The following is a 19,165-nucleotide window of genomic DNA, read 5'->3' on the forward strand; positions in this document are numbered from 1 at the left end:
CATTTAAGCAAACACTACGTAACTTACAGAAAGCGGCCATTCAGTTTTAAACGTATAAAAAACTAAATAAACTATGTATATTACAATCTCGTTATTGAAACATCGACTCGAAAATAGATGTCTTACATCTTTTTCAATTATATTAATTATCAAGTAAAATGTTTCGTTTCAATACACGTTTATAAAATGTTGTGCTTAAAAAATTTTTGAAAGCGATAAATAATATTTTTCACTATATATTCAGTTAGTACATTGAGAGAAATGGGCAAACTTTTTTTATTAATGACCATCGTGTGAGTATTGTCAGAATACTATACCAGCTAATTAAAATTCATATTTCCCTTGTTTTGTAAATGAGTAAAGATAAATAGATTAATAAGCATGTTTAAGAAACAATACAATATATGCTGAGACTCTTTACTACTTCAATTCTGAGAAGCTCATTTGCCCATTTTTGTATAACTTTATCGTTATACTATCTGTTAGATATCGCAATTTGCTCATTTTAAAAGTATTAATTCAAAGCTGTAGATGTAAGAACGGCAACTCCTCTCTCGTAAAAACTATGAGGATCTTGACTAGGAGCAATGTTTAAATCAACGGTAAATAATAATTCAGTACGTGTACTGTTAAGATAAACCGGTAAAGACAGTTTGCCCTTCCGTACATCATCGGTGGTAGATCGTATCCACCTCAACATGGTAACTGGTAAATCGGTCATAATGGTTGAGGTTAAATACAGCTGATTATCTTTACATTGTGCCCCTTGCAATTTAAGTCCGGTTACAGCAAACGAACAATCGTCTGTTGCAATATTGTCACCATCTCCTATTGTTACATCTAGCTGAAGTTCCTCTAGTGACCAACTATTTGCTTGTGCTATGCATTGTCTTGTTGCCGTAATATATGCTTCAGGATTTAACAATCCACCAAGCCAAACAGGAAAACTCTAAAAGAAAAAAAAAAAAAAAAAAAAAAACATTATTATAATATAACTGAACAATTGATCATTTAAAAATGATTGAACAGACAAACCTTAATTTCCTTAGCTCCTCCTTGAGACACTAGTCGTGAAACTTCTTGTAACTGTGATACTCTGTGACTAAAATCTGTTATCCACTGTATAACAGTACAGCCTCTTGGTACTGTGTATCGTCTCCAACCACCTGGTAGAATACCTTTTACTAATTCTGACAACATAGTTCTATGATAATTAGTTTGCTTCTTTTTACCCTACAAAGAAAACATTTAATAAACAATTCTAAACGTTCATTTCATTTCATCATCAATTGAATACAGCAATACTCATTTCAAATAAGATATTAAATTTCAGAGGAAGGTTATTTTTTAGCTGTAGTAATTGAATTAAAAAAATTACCTGACAAATTAAAACAACATCTTCTAAGTCATGGATCACATCTTGTAGTAATTTAGCACCACTGTTAACTTCTCTTTCAAAGTATCTATAGAGAGGATCTTTTATATTTTCTACTGTTCTTTTCAGTGTTGGTAAATTCTTTGGAAGCAATTGTAACCATGTTGATGCCGAATTATGTAACGTTCTCATCCACGACGGTCGACCATCAGCTTCCGCTTCTCTAGGTGTATTCAATGATTCTTCGTTAGAATATGCTAGTTCATCCTCATCTTCTAGTTGTTGCATTTTCAATAACTTAGACACCAGGTCTGTACCCGTAGTCGTGAGTAGTACTTTTTCTGCATTATTAGGCAAACCAAGCCATGAAGGTGTTTGTCTATCAGATAATGACTCGATCCATTTAAGGAAATGATCGCGTCTAGTACCATCGGGCATAGTAATGTGTCGTTGACCTCCTTGCAAACCGTCAATGTTAGCAACTAGTGCAAAATCGGCTTCAAAAGATCGCGGTGTAAAAAGTTTGCGAAGGAAAGACGCAAGAAGACGTTCGTCGAAATCATTATCAATTTTACCACCATATATACATTGAGAAAGTAGTGTCACTAAAGCATCCCAAGGTACTTTCTCCGGTGGTAAGTTAGTTCTACCCATAGCGGTAGCTTCTATCCACGTGTCCAATGTATCACAAGCTACCCTCAAGTCACTCTCATTAAATTCGTAATGTTTAGCCCATCCTAACGGTGCGTAACGAAGACGTTCTTGAACGATAGCGTGGAACCACGCTAATAAGAAGTAAAGGCGAGCTCTTTCATTAGGTACTTTCATCATTCTTGATGCTGGTACCGTACTAAATGTTCGTAAGAGATTCGCTCTAATTCCGGGAGGTGGTTCAAAAACAAATATCCTACCAGCTCTAAGTAGATTAACTGGTACTTTCGGATTAATTTCCATAGTTAAGAATAATCTAAAGCTAGTATGTGGTTGTAAGCTATGCAATTTTTTTTCAAGTTGTACTAACCATTGTGGTGCTAAATGGACATTTTTCAATAGTACCCATCTACCAGCCTTAACAGCCATATTTATCGCTCTATCTGCTTGATTAAATCCTTCTGCAGAACCAATTGCGATGCTGGCTATTTGTTTGCCTGATTCAGCTGCTAAATCATCCACTCGGCCAGAGGCGTCGAAACCTGGTACTGAACAAAGTAAAGCGGGTACAGTAGCTTTTAATTCATTTTCAACTACAAAAGCAAAATCAAGTTCTGATTCTGCAGCAGCCATGAAAGATTCTCCTAAAGCAGAAATTACTACTAAAGATGCAGCAGCTATCACACGATCCGGTCGAAATGCTTGAATTATCAATAACTGATGAAGAGATGTTCCAGTTGGTGTCAATGGCTTTTCTTCATCCCAAAGTTTTGGTACACATGTTTCAGGAGTTGGTGATTGTAACCATGTGTTGAATTCCGCATTTTCTTGAATTTTTTCGCGCAACTTTTTGAAAGCCGGCAGTCTAAGACTCAGTCGCATCATAGCTTCTTGTTGTTCTGAACTCAAATTGGGCATAATGGGTTCTCGTATATTCAACACACCTTCTTTTCCGCGTAAGAAAAATGTAAATTCACTGTCGTAGGTGGATTCTGTGGCGATGCCTTTCAAGTGAATTTTACATAATAACAATGCAAACGTTAATCTATCCGTATGCAACATTCCACGAGCAACACGTTCATAACAAGCTGAAAATAAGTCGCTTGTGATAACTGATAGTCTTTGTGTGTGATCCGATATATTGGATAATCTTGGATTTTGTGATAAAACAGACGTGAAAACATCTAAAAACATTTTCAAAGAATACTGATATAAGAAATGCACTTGATTCAAGCTATCCATTGTAAAATACATATTTGAACAAGCTTGAGATAAAGGCATGTATTGTTGAGAAACTGTTTCAATTTCTGCTATTACTTTATCTGTCTCTTCGACCTTCTTACTAATATCAGCCGCTTCCTGTTTCAAAGTTTCAAGAGTAGTTATCACTGAATCGTCATCAAGAATTTTTCCTTTGGCATCGTTCAATGCCTGTAGCAAAGATTTTTCAAGCTGCCTCAATCGCAAGTGGAATTCACCTTGTAACTTTAATAAATCAGATCTCTTCTCGTCAATGTCCGGACGTTCGGCTTTTAATACTTGGTTTAAACACTGACTTTGTAATGAACTTCTAGTAACGGTGAAATTTACGAAAGTAACACGAGAGCAAATATCTGGTGGGAATTCTACCGTTGGATCTCTTGTCGATAAAAAGATTACAAAAGATGGGGAAAGATCAATATCTTGATCGCCAAGTGTGATTAATACACGCCCACCTGTTCTTCTTAATTCTCTATTTAGAACAGGATTTAATATTGGATCATAATTTTCGACATCTTGAACTAATAAAGGATTACCGAATCGTAATGCACTTTCTAGGTTCTTCCTGAATGAGTCATCTAAGAAGCTTGTTTTTGTTATCTTTCGATCTTTAAATTCATTCATTATAAATTCTGTCGCTTGCCCGGATGGATCGATAATTAGCGGATATCTATTAAATCGTTTCAACATAATAGCATTTTCAGTACAAAGATCGTCCGTTGGAAGAGCATTAGCTTGCCATCTCAAACGTTCATCAGGATTTGAGAGGTATTCCGTTCTCGCTATGTCTGGTCGGAATTGTAGGTTTGCATGTTGTAAATGTTGACACCAAGTACTAAATAGATTTTGTCGGTACTAAAAAAATTAGAATTTATATACCATTATTCTATAAAAAAATATATTTACAAATGCTATTAATAAATACTTACATGCTGATCAAAATACCCAGCGTATGCTAAGAAAGCAGACGACAAAAGTACATCTCCGATAATCGTAGACATTTGACTTTTAAATGTTTCACTAGTTGCCTCCCAACGTTCCCTCTCAATTACCAATGATTTTAATAAGGCGATAGATCGATCTACTTTAGCTTGTACGCTTTCTAAGTCGGCTTTAATAGCTTGCGCCTGAGAAATAAGTTGAGCATATTCTTCCTTGTATGAAGCTATGCTTTGTTCTAACTGAGCAATCAAGTTCTTCACTTCTTCACCCTTTTGCTTATTCGTTTCAGCTTGTCGTTCTAACGAATGAAGTTCATCTCTTAAAGGCTCCACTCGTTTTAACATGTCCGCATATTCGATCTAAAATTTTTAATTCATATATTTTTAACTACAGTTTATTTTTTTTATTAAAGAACTAGGCTTATGTCGAATATTCTACTACAAATAATCACCTGTGCGGTGGCCCATTTAACAAGAGGTCCACAAGCCATACTGGCACGATTAACTTTTTCGAAATTGTAGTCCGGATTACTTAAGTAACGACTCTTCATTTTCTCTCTTACTTCATCACTAAATAAATATTTAAAAAATTCTTTTACTTTTTTCGTTAAATAGAATATTAATACCATTTCTTAACAATTTCAGGTAACATTTTAACATATTATATTATACACATAATCATGGTTAGTAACAAGTTTGTCAATTGTCGTTCACATGCTCTAAGTATCAATTGTGCTTTGTGAATTTTGTCCAACATGTGTTTAGATTTGAGATCAGCAAGCACAAAGATTAGTTGTAGGTACATACAACAAATATTAGTATTACACATTTCTTTTAGAATTCATAAGTAGTTTATCTTTTTTTCTTTCATTATGAAGGTTTATTCGGTGAATTTTTTTTTTTAAATACTCATCAACGAACAGTGTTCGCTGATCCCTAGATCAAAGAATTAAACCATCTATAAAGATAAAACAAACAATGAAAGCATGCTTACGTAATATCCTCGGTACTGAAATTAGAGACAATAGTATTGATAAAATTGTCTCTCATGATCACAGCGCGGATAGATTTCCAATCACTGGCATTTTCACCGAGCAATAAGCAGATAGACTCCAATGCAACCTTCACGATCGCCGGCGGATTCGCCATGGACCGAACTTCGACTAAATGTTGTTTCTTTATCGATTTCACCGCTATACGAAAAACGAAATGATTTTATATAATACAAAGAAAATAAAGTGCAGGCATGTGCAATTAGAACAGTTATGATGATGTCATGTGAAAAAAGCTCCGCAACAGGTTGCGCATCGTTTTAAATTACCTATAGACAGTTAGAAATAAAAAACACGATACATTTTTATTTACAGTAACACAGTATTTATACGTATCATATCACGTCCTTATAATTAATGTTAAAAAATGTTAAAAGATATATATACATTAAAATTTCAAATAAAACATTCTATGTAGAAATAATTAATTGACTAGTTCCTTTCCAGATACTTATAAGGACGTATAATATACGTAGGTGAGTATATTGTATTCAGCCAAAAGACATAACATATATATGTCAAGCGGTTATAAAATTGTATCTGCCTCGATAAATTCCCACGCGAGTACTGAACATTCAGCAGATCCAGAATCATTTCTTACATGATGTTTTCTGTGTTGAAGTTGACGATGGTCGGTATGAAACTATCCTTCATAATGACAGCACGAATCTGTTTCCAATCGGTAGCATTTTCCTCAAGTAACAGGCATATAGATTCTAAAGCTAGCTTTACGATGTTTGGAGGATTTGCCATTGATCGAATTTCAACAAGATATTGCCGTTTAATTCCCTTGACAGCTACACTCATTGGAAATGTTTGAACATAATACGCGTCATATGTTTCACGTATTCAAAATACATTTCAGATGAACACAGATGCAATTATGTATTAGAAATATAACAACTCTTTGTATTCGTTGTAACAATTAAAACATCTAGAGTATAAATAATACATACCGTTCTGTGCATCGATAACAGCTGGTTCAACTTGTGCTAAATCAGCCATAACATCGTCTCTCTTTTGATTTATAGCTACAGTTTGTATTGCCAATTTTTGTTGAATTTCTTGACTTTGTACCTTCTTCTTTTCTGCTTCCTGTTGATCTTTGACCATTTGCCTTAATTTTGCATTTGCAGCCTCATTCTTTGCATGTAGTTCCTGTACACAAAATTTATATAAAAAAAGATGTATGAAACTTTTATTTTAAATTAATTATCTTACCTGAGATTTTATAGCTAAACTTTTCTGCATTTCTTCCACTTGTTCTACTGTTTCTGCAATTTTACTTAAACCGACATTTAAATGCAATTGTTGCTCTTCTAAATCACTTCTCTTCTCTTGATATAACTTTACGAAATGATTGATAAAATCTAAATAATGACGAGGTGTAATAGCCATTGTTCTAGCACCTCTTTTTGTGAGTCTGGCATTAGCTTTATGTAATGTTTGGTGTACATAAACGCAAGCATTTATTACAGCGTCTCTATGAGAAGGTTGTGATGGAATTAAAGAACAAACTGAGGGGAAGAAATCTGGATATTTCCATGTAGGTCTTTCCAAATCTACACGACTGGTGAACTCCTTGCCAACTTGGAAAAGTGCATTATCTGACCAATCACCAAACCAATTCAACACGCATCTATTGAATAACGCAGGTGATGTTGCGGCTCTATCTTTGAGACCATCTGTGCTAGGATTCATAGTAAATACTACATGCAAATTTTTCATAATTTGACCAGTAAACCATTTATAGAGTTCTTCATTGGAATCTAACATAAGACCTTCGCGTTGTGCTCCTTCTTTACATTGCGTCATAAGCGTTGTATATTCATCACCTTCAAATAAACCAGGTACTTCTCCGTTTGCAAGCAAAGTATTCATGCGCTCAAGGAAGCCAGAATCTAAAACATTGGATTCATCGAGAATAAACGCTATTTTCTCATCTTTACAACCAGATCGTCTTAACACTTGACGCAAATCTTCATCAAAATCTTCGCCAGTGTATTTATTGTGAACCTTTAATATAAAATAAATTTTCAGTTAAGCTGAAAACACCTTTTTATGTATAATTGAATAGAAGTGTATACCTTTATTTGAAAGATAGATAAACCATTCATCCAAGCAACGAATCTAGACAGAGTTGTCTTACCAGCTCCAGAGACACCAATCAGTAATAAGTGTCCCTGGGGCTGGCGGAAAATTCTGTCAATTCGTAAAACATGTTCAAGGACCTCATCAAAAAGTACTAAAGGAACATCCAATTCCTCTTCATAAAATACTTTCAATCTTGCCCTAACATAATCTCGCAATTCTTGTCTATTAACTGGCACATAATCTTTAGATAACCAATTACTATACAGAATAGGCCTGGCTAATGCTTTCTCCTTATCGACACCCATAAAATGTTTCATAGCTACAATATCTATATTTTTGTTAGTCCAAGCTCTTTCAGAATCTTCCACTAATCTGTCTTGGAATAAACGAAGAGCTTCGTGTGCCCATAAACGTACTAAATCTTCAACTGATAAATTATCAAGGGGTCTAATAGCTTCACAAATTCCGCGCACCCAACGCGTCATTTCACGTGGAGAATAAACATAATGTGGTTGCATGTCTTGGGTGAATCTTTCTTGTGAAGCTAAATAAAACTCTACCATTGCATTTGTTAAAGGTTCGGCATAGCCTCGTAAAGAAGGTGTTAATCTGCAATAATAAATTGTATAATTCTTTATTTCATTTTCAATCATTGAATATAATCATTAGGATTATTACACTTACCTAAGCATAGCTCGAGTAAATGTACCATAAATTTGCTTCAAAGATGTTTCTCCTGGATAATCAACGTATATAACTGGTACATGTCGTAAAAATCTATGACTGAGAGGTTTCCTACCCGGATCTGTCGGAGGATTACAAGCACCAACAAACTGAATTCTTTCCAAAGTAACCCATGCTTGATCGCTAGTTCGATAAAAACCTCTATGTTCTACCAACTGTCTCAAAAACGATATTACACGTTGTGTTCCATAGTTATCCATATCGGGTAAATTAATTTCATCGCAAAATAGAACCAGCCATTTGCCCAATTGTACTGGTGAGAGTACAACACCATTGGGTGTTTTACGATATTCACAATAATGATCAAAAGTTTTTAATAGTAGTTCAGGAGTTGTAGCAGAAGAAAAGTTTAGTCCAACAATTTCCATGTCAGGTAAAGCTCGTAAAGCAGAAAAAAGAGTCATGGTTTTACCAGAACCCGGTGGTCCACAAAGTACTGTAAGAAGTACACAATTTTTCATTACTTATTTTTATAAATTATTACAATCATTTTTAAAAGTATAATATTACCTATTGGTTTGTGTTCTGCCAGCCATGTATAAAGTAGACTCTCATGTCTTACAGTGTCTAAGGTAGGGACAACGATATCTGGACTAGCAACTTTATGTGTTTCTACTTCAATTTGTGGAACTTTATTACTCCAAGGTAACCATTCACCATGAATGCTTACTTCAAAATCGATGATAGGAATATTAGTTTGAGTCGGTGGAGGTACAGTTGTAATAGATTTAACGAAATCTCCTAAATCTGATCTAACTTTTAGCTTCGCATCGCCTGCAAAACTCCATAGCAATGCATATACCAAGCACTTTGGTATGTAACGTTCCAGTTGTTCACTTGGCAAAGGAAAATCCGTATGCGAGTGATTATATTGTAGAACATTACGAACTGCTTGATTCAACATAGAAAATAACGAGCTTAATGCTCGCAAACGTGTAAAATCCATGATGTGTTCTTGTCTCATAGCATACTCCAAACATCTTACTACCAAACCATCCGGAGCAAAATAATTTTGGAAAATACTAGCAACTTCTCTTTGCACTGATAATGCAGGAGACATGGTATCATCTTTTTCTGTTGCCTTTTTGCCAAGATTATCTTCTTCACCGTCTTCGAGGGGTATATGTCTTAAACGTAACATGTAATTTTCAAATATCATCTCTGTGGAAAGTACATCTTCAGAGAACCAAACCATACCACAACGAGAAACAGTTGCCAACGTGGCGTATTTTAGATCTTGTACTTCAAACATAACTCTTACATTTGGAGGTAAACTTAAACGTTCGCCGTTTGGTAATGTGAGTAGTTTATTGTCGTCCAATACGGAATTTAAGTTTTCAACCCATTCTGGATCAACATCACCATCAAATATAATCCATTGTCGTTTACTGATTTCTCCTCTTACATTGTCTATAATTTTTCTAAGAATATGTGTAAAAAGCCCATCTGTCCATTCACGTGTATTTGGATCTAGTACACCATACAATGTTTCTTTGCTAATAGCTTTAGGATCAATTACATGAGCAACACCTTCTACTCCTTCAAATCTTTCTAAAGCTTTTAATAATACCTTCCACGCCGTTGTTTTTCCAGAACCACTTGGTCCAACCATCATCAAACCATGATTCAAATTACAAATTTGGTAAAGTTGAAGTACCTAAATAAAAATATTTTGTGAAAATAGTAAAATAAATAAAGTAATAAGATATCAAAATAAAAAAGAGAAATTATAATCATGAATTTGCGGTATGAAGTATTATTTATGAAATTAAAATACACAGCCCATGAAATGTTAATCATTTTAGCTTAATTTGTATCTCACCTTTTCTACCCAGGTCTCACCGACCATTTCCTGGATTGCACATATGATAAAAAATTTAATAATTAGAAAGATGTTATTTACCTTACATAACATGTTTTCAGAAGAAACAGAATTTTTATTTTTTTATTTATTCTATTTTATTTTTACTCTTTTCTCCCTTCATGATGTTATATTTATAATAGTGAAGTGATAGAACTGTACAATGATAATTGTTTATAATACATTATATTATATTTTATTACCTTTTCCTGCCAAGCTCCTCCTTGTTCATCACCTTCACCGCATACTAAATACTCTTCCATGCATACCTTCCTAATTTGATCTTTCAATCCTATAAACATACATTTTATTTATAATATATAAAATAAAAATTAATATATGAGATCTTAAAGTATAGTTTTAATATACAATAATAATTACCTTTCATTTCAGCACGCGTGTAATTTACATTGGGGAATACATCATTAAGTAAACTAAATAGTAATGGTATATCCTCAGCAACTAATTTTGGCACCATTGTCTCACAAACTGATTGAATAAGAATTTCTTGTTCTGGCAAATTTTCAGCAATTGAAGTCTCGTCAATATTAGTTTCGGAGCGATTTTGGATGCCTTCTTTAATTTTATGAATTCGATCTCGTTTAACATTTCCAGCAGAAATAAGTACAGATTTAAGTGCCCGAAGACCAAAATCGTAGTGAGATTGATTAGAAAGTTGTTCATCACATAATCTGATAACAATATAGTATAATTAGTATAAAAAAAAAAACAGAAATAATATATATATGTTTAAATAATAAATAAATAGCGAACACTCACTTGAAAAATGGTACAATCTTGCATGCTAATTTTTCAGCCGATCTAAATCCTTGACTGAAAAGCATAACCTCAGCAATTAATTGTCTATCTGGAGTGGTCATAGCTAATGACCTAAAGAGCTTCTTTAAATTATCAGGAAGATTTGATCGTCCAGCATAACCTGGATTCATTGTAATAAAGATCGCCATATCTGTAGATACTTTCACTTGTTTTCCGACTAATTCTACACAAAGTGTTCCTTCTTTCTTCCCTTCCATTTGACTTTTTAATGCTTCTTGGATAGTTTGAACTTGTTGAGAGACAGCTGAAAGCATACGCTCTTCGAGGCGATTAAATTCGTCGAAACAACCCCACGCTCCGACTTGACATAACCCAACAAAAATACGACCCATTGCCTATAGAAATTAATAAGATATAATTACATATAATTTATTAGAAACAATACCAAGTATTGCATTGCTTTAATGCTATTCTCTACTTACCTGAAAATCAAATGTCTCATCACAATTAAACACCAATACAAATCTTCCAAGCTGATGACCCAGAGCTTTAACTGACTCAGTTTTTCCTGTACCAGCTGGTCCAAATGGAGAACCTCCAAGACGAGCTTCTAGCGCCTGAGTCATTGTTAAATAACATCTATCTGTCAGGGGTGTTTGTACTAATCTATCTTGTACTCCTAAATATTCAAATCCATAATAAAATTTCGCATTTGCCATATGTATTGTAAGTTGTTGCAAAACTTCTGTTTGTCTTGGATCAAAGTAAAATCTCATTTCACATAACCATTCAAATGCTTTTGGATTAGAAACTTTATTTGCAATTAATCTTCTTGTCACTGTGCGTTTATGTACGAATTCATTGATTAAATGTTCTAACTTTTTCCTTCTTAATGCAGGCTGTTCTTGAAGAACAGAATCTGCTAAGACATTTAGTGTACCTTCAACTTGAAATAATACCCTTTCTAAAGGATTTTTACTTGGATCACTTTGTGATTCGTGTAATGCGGCTTCAACGTCTTCTGACCATAAAATCTGTGCAGCTAAGACAACAATTTGAGCCTGATAATTATCACACCATGTCATAAATGCTTGAGGATTAATATTTCCATCTTTGAATTGTTTGATATCTTGTACTGCTCTTGCAAGACTCGATGCTAATGTAACTCTCATTTCTTTTTCTACAAGTGTCAACCATTCATTAATTTTTGGATGATCAACAGTTGATACAGGATTTTGAAAAAGTACTTCTTCTCCTTCACGAGAAGCAATACCGGTAATAACAGTGTTATCTTCATTCAAAAGAATAGCTGCTACACCAGCGAACATTTTCTTAAAATGTTTTTGTAATCTCGCAATGTTTTTACTATTACCAATGATTTCCAACAAATCCTCATCGCCCACAAAATAAAATCGCGGAAATGACGTGCGTTCTCTTTCAAGATATTCTCCTAAGGCTTTTTGTATCTTTCCAAGTAAATCAGCTAAACGTTCGAGTGCTCTCTGTACACCAGGAATGTTTAAAACATCCATAACCATTGGAGATTTAGATACCTTTTTCATTAAACCAAGAAACTCGGAACTAATACTTTGAAAGCGTGATGTTTCAACAGGTAATAATGTCTTAATGTCGGCACTTCCAGAGAAAATGCCTTCTAGATAAACCCAACGTCGTTGAACATCTATCCATACATCAAATAATGCATTGATCCTATTTAATTTTTCTTCCCAAGTTAGTGCCTCTTCCTCAAATACTTTATAGTAAGGTGAGAGTTTCATAGCAGCCACGGAATTAATGTGTTCTTTAACTTTATTGAAAAGATCATCCCAACCACGGATTAATCTACATTTATTTTGATAATTTATTAAATCCAATTCATAAGTCTGCCAAGATTCTCGAACTTGTTTTAGGAATTCTTCCAATGCCATTTCACCTTGAGCAACAAGAATAATATCTTTTACTATTCCTTCATTTTTTTGTAGATTTACATCCCATACTTGACCAAGGGTAAGTTCACTTAGTACCCAATTTACTCGTAGTTGTTTCGTTAATTGTTTCCAATGTCTTTCTTTCAAAGCATCAGATTTTAATTCAAAAATTAACATATTAACCTTTGTGTAACTTTGTAGCATTTTTTTAACATATTCATATGAAGAATATTGTCTTAGTCTAGCTGGTAATTCCTTTAGTTGGGCCATCATTGCATCTAACTGTTGGCGTAATTTTCTTGGCTGAACAGATAACCATGGTTTTTCTCGTGTATCATCGATTTGCGCCCATATTTTCGACAATTCAGACCAAACACCTCTTAAATCTTGAAGTTCTTCAAACACTACTTGCATTCTATCTTCACTAGTTGATACTGCTCCTGGTTCTTGTAATTCTAGAGCTTCTTTAGCCTTAGCTACATTATCTCTTTCTTCTTTTAGTCTAGCAAATTTGCTTTCAAATAACTGTAACTGTTGCAATGCATCGTCTGGTCGTAAATGACCCTCAACTGGCTTTCCTCTTTCCCAATCACTGAGAAAATCAGTAGTCCTTATTTCAACTGCTTTATCTTCTGCTACAATTTTCATCTGCAATGATGCAACTTGAGTCTGTATACTTGTATCTTTCCTCTTAATTATTTCATTGAACGCACCCCATTCCCCGTCTATGTTATCTACATGCAACCATGAAGAAGGAAATTGGAATCTTTGACGTTCCAATATTCTTTGACCCTCGCGATATATATCAACTTGTTTCTCCCAAACTTTCATTTTACGTTTCAAAGATTGAACATAAGTTATTAATCCAACTGCATCTGAGGTACTAGCAGCTTCAATAGATTGTTGTTCCAAATCACTTCTGGATTTTGATACTTGTGCATGGAAACTTGCCATTTTATTGCTGAGAAGTGTTCCAAATTTACCCAATGTTTCTTTGTGCCATGAATCATATTTTAAAGATACTTTACTTTGTACTTTTGCAAAATCAATGATAACAGGGCCAAATTCTCGTCTGGTATCTGATGTATCAAATGTAGCTCTAGTTTTTTTAATATCATTCAAACATTTCATCCATAGATTTATATCTTCTCCCAATTTTCCATATAAATTGTCTGGTTGTAAATCCCAGAGTGCTTGATAACGCAACCATTGATCAACATAATCAGCAATATCTTTCATTTTAGACTCAACTGCTTCATAAGCTGCTTCTAAAGGCTGTTTCCCATTGGGTAACTTTGTAAGTAAATTTCTGTAAGTACCTGATTCAGGTTTATCTAAACCTACTTGATACCTTGAACTTTGAAGTCGAACTTGAGAAGTAACAATAGCTTGCCATGCAAATAATTGTTGCATTATTTGGAATCTCGCATCTTCAATGCTTGGATATAAATACATTGTTTGGTTTGTTATACGAACTTCGTGTATTTGATTCTGAATTTTTGGATCACCACCAGGTTTATGAGTAGGTTGAGATGGTGCATCTGTATCCATACTTAGATCTACTTCTTTCTTTTGACCAGTGAGTGCATCAGTCCATGCTTTTATTCCAGCTTCTAATCTAGCAGCTAAATTTTTTTCTACTTCCTCATCAAGTCTAGATACCCAAATAGTTAAATTTGAATAATTTTTTAAAGACAATTCGTCTACGGCTTTTTGAATTTTGGAAAGTATATCAGCAAATGTATTTGCTGAATATGGACATGTCTCAAGAGATCGAACATCAACATCTAATTGCTCTTCAACCACCACAAGGTCTTCTACTTTCTCTTGAAATGAAACAACAACATCGGAAAGACGTTGCACATATGGATCTAATTTGTAACTTTCCCAAATTAGACCAATACCCTAAATTTAAAAATAAAAATAACTGCAATTGATAATAAAAATGATAAAATTTTATAATGTAATTATGTAATCAGAACTTACTTCGGAAATGAGCAACAATACATCATTACGCATCCTGGCGACTAATGGTATAATACTGGCTTTATCTTCAATCTAGAAAGAAAAATAAATTATGAAACAATTTTAGAAAAGTTATATTATCAATCATATCAATACAATTTTACAACATAAATTACGATTTACCATTCAATAATATACAAACAAGAAGGCAAACAAAAGTTTTATATATTCATAGCTTTATGCTAAAAAATTATATGATAGTTTTTATTTGCGATTAATAATATTATGGAGAAATAAGATGCTATCGATTACAAGCAACTTTCCGAATGTGCGGCCAGTCAAACTTTTCAAATTAATTATGAATCATACAATGCTAATTTTATGTAAATAAAAAACATGAGATGAAAACAAATGTTTGATTACAATAATATTTACGTTTTTTGTAAACAATTCAGAAGCCAACGAAATTAGAGACGCTAAAAAGAATACAAATGTATAAATTTTAATACTTTAATTGAATGTGAAAAAGCCCGAATTTTATGGGATTTCCGTACATCCTATAATTTACCTACTAGTACTTGGATTAATATTTACTAGTTTATTTTTCAATTGTTTAAATTACTAAAATAAAATCATATCAATTTGCAATACACATTTTTCTACAAGAGCTAAGCAGGCATACAATAAGGATTCGCAAATATAGGCAAGATGCATGATTCCTGAAAGCATCATATATGACTACCTTCAGCGCGGGACAGTGGGGACTCCGATTGGTAAGCTAAAAATATTGGACATTCAAGAAATTAAAAATATCAATATTACTAATATATATTTTTATCCTGGTTCTATTTCCTATTATTGTCTATTCTTTCATTAATATTTTTAAAGTTTTAAATTGTTTATATTATCACAAAAGTAATGTAATTATGTTGCAGAATGTCCACAAAATTTCTTTAAAATCGTATATCAGTTTTAGTGCTGTAAATATAAATAAGAAAATATAACAAATTATTACCTTTTCAAGTGTTCTTTCATAAGTTCTGATGCTCTCGATCAAGCCGATGGCAAATGGATATAATTGATTTGCCTGATGTGCTCTATTCACAATTGGTAAAGGTACACGAAAACCGAGATTTCTCAAGTTTCTTACTTCCTTTGATAATGTAATGATTTCAGGAAGAAAATTCACTTTTAACTTTAATACGTTGCCACGACCTGTTCGTGATCGTACATTTTCTATTGTAAAAATTCTTCCAGTTACACCAATATTTCTCTGTTGCACTTTACGTGCCCAATTTCCAAAAATTTCTTGAGTTGATAGTTTCATGCGGAAACCATCTCCATCGGCTTTCAATCTTTGACCCTCAATATGAGTTTCCCAACCCTTTCCTATGAAAGAAGAGTAGGTGAGAACTACATACAAATGTATAAAACAATATTAATATTTACCTAAAACATCTTCAACTCGTTTCAAATACATTGTAAGCTGATAATCTATTTGTTTAACCCAGATAATAGAACCAGCAACAGGTGGTAAATCTCTAACTGTACTCATTTTGCAACACTTACTTTGTGCATACTGAACCTGAATTAGTAATACAATTATTAGTAAAAATTAATAATGGAATTTTTTATATTTTTATACCTTAAACTTTTCATGTAATGCTTCAATATCGTCCTTTACTCTTTGTATCAGTTGTGTTTGGTATTCTCTAATAGCGCCTCTAATATGTGGTCTTACAAAAAGTGCATTAAAACGTGAAAAAATTCTAAACATTTCATTTGCATTCTTTGCAGTACCTAATTGATCTCGAAGATGTGCCGTAATTCTTGCTTCAACTCTCTCGATACGTTCTTCGTATCTAGAGATAGCAGCTTTCCATGCTTCAACACCTTCTTTAGTAATATCAAGACAATCAATTTCCTTTACGTTTTCATATGCTAAATTGACTTCGCTAATAGCATTTGCATCTGCTGCATCCAAAGCGAATTCGACCTTTGCATTATCGTTATCTGGATTCTCCAATGCAGCGTTATTATTATTTTGACGTACAGTAGGTCTAAGTACACGTACAATTACTGTCCTGAGTTGTTCATGCTGTCGACGAAAATTTCGCATCTGCTCCATTCTAATCTGCAATTTTTTATGCGCTGGTAAAATCCTCCATACCATTTTCATCTGCTCATCACGTTTCTTCTTAACAATATCTCTTAATAAACCAGTTAATTTTTCATATTCATCATCTGATGTATTAAATACTTCAAAACATTGTTCCATAACTTTTTCAAAATCATCAAATGGAATGTGCATTAATCTTCTTGTACCTAACACTTTAAGAAGCTGCTGTCCTAAATCTCTAGATATAGCCTCTATCAATCTTAATACTCTTTGAACAGGATATTTTGTACACCTCATCTTTCGTAAGTGCATAAATATTTGTAGAACACTAACTCTTATTCTTTCAAGTTCTGTAGCTGATAATAAATCATTGATTGGGAAATCTTTCATTAATATATTGTAATCATTGACAGTAGCCAAAGCTTGCTGTAGGCCAGTATCTATATCAAAACTCACTGTTGCATGAAATCTTTTCCCATGCTTAAGTATATCAAGTGTCAAAGTAACTTCTATGCTTTCTCGTTTTTCTTGTATTCTGTGTAATGCTCTTTCCAAATTTAACCAAAAAGAAATTTCTTGTAAAGCAGTACCAGACTCTGGGTCACGATTTAATTTAGTAACCTATTACAAAATATATATATTTACAACATATATAAAATCATAAGATATTAAATCATAAGATATCATTAACATATTTACCTTTTGAATCTCCTTTATCCATCTATTAACACCATTTTGTAATTGATTGAGAAAAGTGGAATCTTCAACTTTATCACCAAAATCAGCAACTTTGGGTTTACGATTTTCTTCTGCACATTGTTTAATTACTTGTGCTACAAGAGGATGAATCTGTAATGAAATCTCAGGAATATCTATATTTTGTTGTAAATGTAATAATCCCATTTCAAGTTCTGCTATTTTTTTTTCTACAGATGGTGCCATTTTATCACCATCTCTGTCTGCACGGCCTGTTTCTTTTACATAACTTTTAAAATATGGTGCTATAGTTTTGCTAATTGCATGCAATGTTTCATATGGTGGTCCATCTGAAAAGATAACTAAACGTATCTGTGAATGTATGGATTTATCAGCTTCAATTACTGTTCCACGTTTTGTTAAAACTAAGGAGGCCATTTTGGGACTAGTAAAATGTATCTCATTTGATATATAAAAAACATTATTCTCTTTTTCTTCATCTCCTTCATTGTTGTCTTCCTCTGCAAAATAATAGAGTAAAATGTAATGAAGCATTTAAAATCATAACATTAAAAACATCTATTAGATTATATAACATTTATAAAAGAAAAAAAAAAATTTAATTGTAAAGAAAATCAATTCTCACTTCCACAAAATAATATAATTTAAAATAATAAAACCAAGTTCTTTTTTTATGCATTATACTATTTAATAATAATATTACATAATGTTAGCTAAAATAAATTATACAAAATAATTTAATTTTATCTATATTTTTTTTAACTTATCATTTCAAAGTAACCTAATTTTATATTAAATATAAAATAAAAATACAATTACAATAATGTGACAAATTATATACCGGCACATATTGATATTAAGTTCGTATATACATAAGAAATATTAACGAAAGAAGAAACGTGATGCTATTACGTGTATTGATTATATTAATGCGTGAGTCATATTTATGAGAAATTTAAATGCAACAAATGGCAAACACAACACTATTATTCAAAATACGTTTCCTGTCGTGGCTTAATGTACCGTTGTATCGAAATACTGCAATGGTGGATATAATAAGAAGGCAGAATGGAAATATCTTAGTAGTAAATTAGTTAATTATTTACTTTAAACCAATTTTCATACCTTTACTAGAACTTCTTTGTATATAAAGCGCCCACACTTGAGAATCACTTAAAAATTTTTTTATACACTCTCGGTTGTTCTTATCTTCGAGAGCGGTATTGAATGCGGGTGGTACCGCATCCTCATCAGGTAGAAGGATCGTTATAACTTTCTTTAAATAATTAGCAAAAGCTGAATATGACACAGCTATAACAATTTGAGACTCCGGGGACGGTTCCCCAGTGCCGTCCAAGGAGTCACCCATTTTACGTTAATCAATATCGCAAAATTTTTAAAAATCTTGAGCGGGTGATCAATCGATCCCCGCTCTAGGATGAACTGTCACACGAGTAATGACGGGTTATAGCAAGCATAGACTACAGCACAGAAGTACTTACAAACTGCAACGATTTTCTAGTAATAACGCCATTTTCTTACTCCCTATCTTACCAATCATTTTGTCCCGTTTTCATGTTACTTATACTAAATCGCAATTATATAATTTTGTATTATCTCTATATCTATATTATTCGTTATATTTCTAGTTTGAGAATAATTATTATTGTAAGATATT

General features: G+C 33.0%; 1 protein-coding gene across 3 annotated transcripts; it reads right to left on the reverse strand.

Moving 5' to 3' along the window:
- Positions 1-293: 293 nt before the first annotated feature.
- Positions 294-18,921, reverse strand: Dhc64C (dynein heavy chain, cytoplasmic). 3 transcript variants are annotated; one of them, XM_017898679.1, is made up of 23 exons: positions 18,613-18,921; positions 17,470-17,987; positions 16,297-17,391; positions 16,101-16,236; positions 15,667-16,040; positions 15,394-15,429; positions 14,673-14,744; positions 11,241-14,591; positions 10,759-11,153; positions 10,360-10,670; positions 10,182-10,270; positions 9,940-9,969; positions 8,628-9,774; positions 8,058-8,553; positions 7,367-7,982; positions 6,501-7,295; positions 6,236-6,437; positions 5,222-5,420; positions 4,680-4,797; positions 4,216-4,587; positions 1,379-4,141; positions 1,036-1,233; positions 294-949 (listed from the first exon to the last, which is right to left on the reverse strand). In XM_017898679.1, exons 1-23 carry the CDS (start codon positions 18,854-18,856, stop codon positions 515-517), a joined length of 13,992 nt encoding a protein of 4,663 aa, XP_017754168.1. In that variant the 5' UTR covers positions 18,857-18,921; the 3' UTR covers positions 294-514. The 3 variants fall into 3 exon arrangements, with proteins under 3 accessions (XP_017754168.1, XP_017754166.1, XP_017754167.1); XM_017898677.1 differs by lacking the exon at positions 15,394-15,429; XM_017898678.1 differs by lacking the exons at positions 9,940-9,969; positions 15,394-15,429.
- Positions 18,922-19,165: the final 244 nt, after the last annotated feature.

Source organism: Eufriesea mexicana, unplaced genomic scaffold (assembly GCF_001483705.2).
Source record: "Eufriesea mexicana isolate 0111107269 unplaced genomic scaffold, ASM148370v2 scaffold654, whole genome shotgun sequence".
Taxonomy (NCBI): Eukaryota; Metazoa; Arthropoda; class Insecta; order Hymenoptera; family Apidae; genus Eufriesea; species Eufriesea mexicana.

Bases quoted from the DNA above. Each gene is read 5' to 3' on its own strand.
- Dhc64C (XM_017898679.1), bottom strand. From the start codon at position 18,856: ATGGGTGACTCCTTGGACGGCACTGGGGAACCGTCCCCGGAGTCTCAA. The intron at 11,154-11,240 runs GTAAGTAGAGAA...TAATTTCTATAG, and splicing joins ATGAGACATTTGATTTTCAG to GCAATGGGTCGTATTTTTGT. The intron at 10,671-10,758 runs GTGAGTGTTCGC...TATTGTTATCAG, and splicing joins AAGATTGTACCATTTTTCAA to ATTATGTGATGAACAACTTT.